General features: G+C 53.3%; 1 protein-coding gene across 1 annotated transcript; it reads left to right on the forward strand.

The window, feature by feature from the left end:
- Window positions 1–4,036: 4,036 nt before the first annotated feature.
- C1H11orf87 (chromosome 1 C11orf87 homolog) lies at window positions 4,037–4,774 on the forward strand. Its single transcript, XM_050914881.1, has one exon. It carries the CDS (start codon window positions 4,067–4,069, stop codon window positions 4,541–4,543), a length of 477 nt encoding a protein of 158 aa, XP_050770838.1. The 5' UTR covers window positions 4,037–4,066; the 3' UTR covers window positions 4,544–4,774.
- Window positions 4,775–5,080: the final 306 nt, after the last annotated feature.

Below are 5,080 nucleotides of genomic sequence, written 5' to 3' on the forward strand. Positions count from 1 at the left end.
AACCTAACCTCCATAAATGTCATACTGCATATATACTATGGGGAAATTCACTATAACTAATGAGCAATTTATTCTTGAAAAAAGGCACTCTTGAAGATATTTTATCCTTTATTTTCATGCTAAATAAAGGAAGGGTTTTTCATGACCACATTATCTATTGGAGATATATTCTTTTTTGTATTTTTGTGTTCAAATCTAATTATATCAGTTAATCAGAGGAAAGGAATAATGCGCAGCTACTGGTCCATAACAATACAGATTTTTTTCCCCTGATTTCTGAAAATCCCTGTATTCTGATCATGGGTATTTGAATCCATATACTTTGGTTGGCTGGCAGCCAGTATGAACCAGAACGCAAAGGTATATATAATTACAGTACAGTTATTTCCCCTCTTCTCCACAATGCTTCTCTTCTGACTGTGCCTCTCATTAAAAATTGTAAAATTAGTTGCCAGCAAGAGCAAGAACTACCTCTGCTTTTGATTTCTTTTAGCTGAAGCAGAAATATTCCAAAATTGTACATGAACACAGACAGAAAAGGGGCCGCGACAGTAGGGAAAGAGTTAAACATTTGCTGAGGTCTCTGCCCTTCTCCACTCCCTGGACCTATCTTTCACTCCCTACAGTTTAGGAAAAACCTTATACTTGGAAGAATTATCATACTAATACACAAGACACATTTTCACTATTTGCTAATCCTAAAAGCAAGGAATAATGTGAGTAGCAATTTGAAAGTAATAAGTAAAACATATATGACTCATTCTGGGCATTTCAGTGCAGTGGTCTGGGTGAAAGTGGATGCGTAGGGACAGGGGCAGGAGAGACAGGAAGAGGCAGCTTGGGACACGAAGGTGGCAAATGGTCAGATGGCAAAAGACAGCAGATGAAAATAACACACAAAGGATTTTAAATTTATTTAAGGCAATTTAACTTTCAGTAGCTTTGTGTTGCCTCTTCCAACAAGTAAAACCTGAAGACATAGTCAAATATTCTGGTGCAATAACTAAGTAGTCCTATCTATTGACTTTTGCAATAACCACATCACAAGTTAGTAAATTCTTTGACTTTGAAGTTTATTCAATCCACAATTCGGTTATTTCTGCCATAAATAGGGCTAACATCCTAAGATATTACAGCTGCCAGTGCTGTTTTCCGTGCAAAAGACCATTCTTACATTGTTTTTTTTCTGAAAAGAAAAAAAAAAAATTCTAATCATCTGGTAATTTCTGAATGGTAGTCTCAGATCAGCTTCTACAACTTCACATACTCACCCATGCTTTTGGGATTAACTGGTATCCTTGTCCCACCTTCACTTTAGGCTAAAGGATTCAGTGGAGCCTGGTCTGGGGGCACAGTGCTACTGGTTTATAGCACACCCTTGGTTGCTTCTGAGTGGGATCAGAGGTGTTCTCCAGTGGCACGCGCCACGATGAGTGGCCCCCATGCCCCCCACCCTGTTTTGCAGCCCCCCACCCAGCTGCTGCTTTGCAGAGAATAGTCGGAGGGAAAAGGGAATGGCCTGAAGGTTGCTTTGCTGGTTTAGCCTGTGGTGGTTGTTTTCTCCCCTAAGGCAGCGAGCAGAGAGCACAGAGCACACATTAATGCAGACCTCAGATGTGCACGTTGGAGAAAGGTATGGAGGAAAAAAGGGGTGCAGGCATAATGTCAGCGAGGCTGTGGAGACGTGGCTGGTGTGCAAGAGGGGGTATGCATGTATGCAAGGAATGCCGGGCTGAGAATGCATGGGGGAGGTGTGTTTCGGGCAATGACACTGGCTACGTGCCTGAGGGAGCTGAGCAGAGGAGCAGTGGGTAACTGAGTGGGCAAGGGCTTGTCTTTCAGTTCTGGACTGAACTACTTTCCTCTCTGTGCAGCCTCCGCAGCACCCCTCTAAAGCATCAGACCGTATCATTCTGGGGAGGGGAAGGAGTAATGGGAACCTCCGTTCCTCTGGTTTTAGAGGAAGACTTAAGTTGCAGTCCCTTTGCAAATGATTGGGACTATCCCAGCTGGGTTGAACGTAGTTCATCCCCTGTGGTGTAAGTCTTTCTCCGGAACATAGAGTTAATAGTGACAGGCCAAATTTCCCAAGCTGCCGTGCGTTTATCAGAGACAAAAGCAGTACAGAAGAAATCTATCTTGAAACAATAAAGTGCTTAAATGCACGGCTTACCAGCTCCTACCGACCTCTGAGGCAGGTTCTTGGCTATCAGGGTCAACAGATCTAGCAGATCTTTGTTCTTGAATGAAGATTTTCCCAACTCATGTCAGAGCTCATCTTGTACAGATTTTTCTCCAGGCGTTTCAGGTGGCTTCAGGCCACCAGAAAAGACTGACACTTTCTATTTTTCCTTAAAGTCCTGTTACTCATGTTAGGACTTTACAGTAACTCTGCTCCCAGCGCCCAGGGTTAGCCTAGAGCACACAACATGGGACTGAAGAAATCTCCCAGGCCATCAGGTCTTGTCCCATGTTACCATACACAACCACATTACTTTGCTCCTTTTGGAAATGTGAAGAGCTCCATCCTAAAGGTAATTATTATTTTTGCCCCATTATCTCTACTGGAAGTATTTTTCAAATCATAAATTCTCTTATGTTTAGAAATCATCTGATTTTTAGCTTAAATGTATTAATGGGCAGTTCATACCCGTTTGTTCTTGAAGAAAACACCCGCGGTACACTTAGCCTTGGTAAGGCAAGTTTTTACAAAGATTCCCTGTGCCTGTGATACCTGTTACAATTTGGTACAAGGGTCTTGGGCATTTCTTAGCTCCCACGGATTCACATCGGCCTCGCGGGAAACGGATGGGTGCGCCGGCTCTGAGGAGAGACGGGAGCTCCGGCGGTGGCCGTGGGGGATTTTGGTGCCGTATGGGAACCTGGCATTCAGGGCGCGGTACCCATGCGAACGTGGACTGGCGATGGGTGTAGGCAGCAGCAGCAGCCGGGAGGTGAAGGCGCTGGGGGTAGCTGTGGGCGACTGGATGCGGGCGCTCTGGCCACGGCGTGTCTGTGTGGTTGGGGACACGGGGGAAGGGGCTGGCTGCGGCGGATGGGGATGGCCGGTGCGTTGGGGTATTTTGGGGGAAGGGGATTTGGGCCGGTCTCAGCCTCTGGGGATGCAAAGAGCGTGGCGGGGTGAGGCGGGCAGGGGAGGGACGGAGGTGTCGGACCGCTGTGGGGCGAGGGGCGATGCGCGGGGCCGGCTGCGCTGGCGGCAGCGCGGGGGGGCGCCGAGGGTGCGGGCGGCGGCGGGCCCCCGGGGGGCGCCGGTGCCTGCGAGGCCTGGGCGGGGGCCGCCCCCGCCGCTGCCTCCGCCGCCGCGGGGCCGTGCGGGGCGGCGGCGAGCGGGCCCGGCCGCGCTGCCTGACGTCACCGGCCGGGGCGGCTATAGGCTGCGGGCGGCGCTCCCCGAAGCGGCGGCGGCTCCGCTCTGCGCGCTCACTCCGCGCTGCCGCAGCCCCCAGCGCCCGCGGCGCCCGGGCGCTCCCTCGCTGCCTCCGCCGGCGCAGGTAAGGGGCTCCGGGGCGGGCACCGGCACCGCGGGGCAGGTCCCCGCCCGGCTTCGGCAGCCTGCCCCCGCCGGGGCGCGGGGGTCTGGCAGCCGGGCCACCGCTCCCTCCCTCCCTCCCTCCCTCCCTCCCTCCCTTCCCGCGGCAACTAGTTGGGGTGAGCGGCCGGGCGGGGCTGCCCGGGGTGCCGAGTAATTTGCGAAGTCGGTGTGGCGGCGCAAAGCCCCGTCCTCGTCCCGCCACCCCTCTGCTGCCCCCCGGCAGGGAGCCGGGGCCGCTCGGAGCGCTGCCGTGGCGGGGCGCAGGGAGGAGGCTGCCGCAGCCGCCGACGCGGTGTTTTGGGGAGGGGGAGCTGCGCAGGGTGGGTGCCTCGGAGCGCTGATGTGTCCGGCTCCCTTTGCAGGCTGCTCTCTCACTTTAGAGCGAGCGTGAGGCTGAGCCGGCAGCATCCCGGGCATTTCCAGCGAGCGCCCGCCAACAGCCCGGCACCGATTGAAATTTAGGCGTCTTCAGAGAGGGGAGGAAGATCCTCATCTTCCGAAGCCTCCTCAATGAGTGCCAAGCTCTCCAAGGAGTTGAGGCTGTCCCTGCCACCTTGTCTCCTGAACAGGACATCTGCCACCTTAAACACCAGCAGCACCTGCATCACGCAAGTGGGTCAACTCTTCCAGTCCTTCTCATCCACCCTGGTTTTAATTGTCCTGGTTACCCTCATCTTCTGCCTGATCCTCCTCTCCCTCACAACCTTCCACATCCACAAGAGGAAGATGAAGAAGCGGAAAATGCAAAAGGCTCAGGAGGAGTATGAACGGGACCACTGCACCCGCAGCAGCAATAGCAGCAGCCAGCACCCTGGGACAGGGGTGCAGGGAGAGGCACCCCAAGGAAGAGACAGCCAGCTGGGAAGACCCCCCAAGGACTCGGAGATCCAGCGCCCCTCTCCCTCGGCAGCCCCGAGCTCTCAGCAAGCACGGGCTTGTTTGGACACAGCTGGTGTGGGGCTCCTGCAGACGGTGATTTTGTCATGATGGTTTGGGGGAGACCTCGCGAAGGCGCTGGTTGATGTTTGTAAATACCTGAGTGATTATTCTAGTCCCCGAAGAAGAAAACATTACTAATTCAAATGAACGAACAAGCCCATGATCCAAGCGCATGACAGATTACATTGCGTTTCTCATTGACTGTGCGAGGAAAGGATGCATCTTTTTACTGGAGAAGGAGCTGCACACAGCTACCAAATATCAAGTCGTCCACCTGGAGGAGAGGGTCAGGGGTGGGAGGGTCCCTTTTCCCTGGACATCATTATCCCGAGGACCAGGATGATCCCACTCTCTTGGGATTCCTGCTGCACCCTGTGTCACCATTGCATGACATAGGTTGGGGCATGGGTGAGTGGCGTGGGGGGAGAGGCAGGTCTGGAGGGTGCCTTGGGACCCCCTGTCCCCTCAGAGCAGGGTGACAGTCCACCCTGGTCTCTCCTTTTGTGCTAGGACCTATGCCCCTGTCCCACCCCTCTCGCTCCTTTCCGGGACTGGATATTGTTTTGTGTAGGAACAGCCACCCCT

Source organism: Gymnogyps californianus, chromosome 1 (assembly GCF_018139145.2).
Source record: "Gymnogyps californianus isolate 813 chromosome 1, ASM1813914v2, whole genome shotgun sequence".
NCBI classification, from domain to species: domain Eukaryota; kingdom Metazoa; phylum Chordata; class Aves; order Accipitriformes; family Cathartidae; genus Gymnogyps; species Gymnogyps californianus.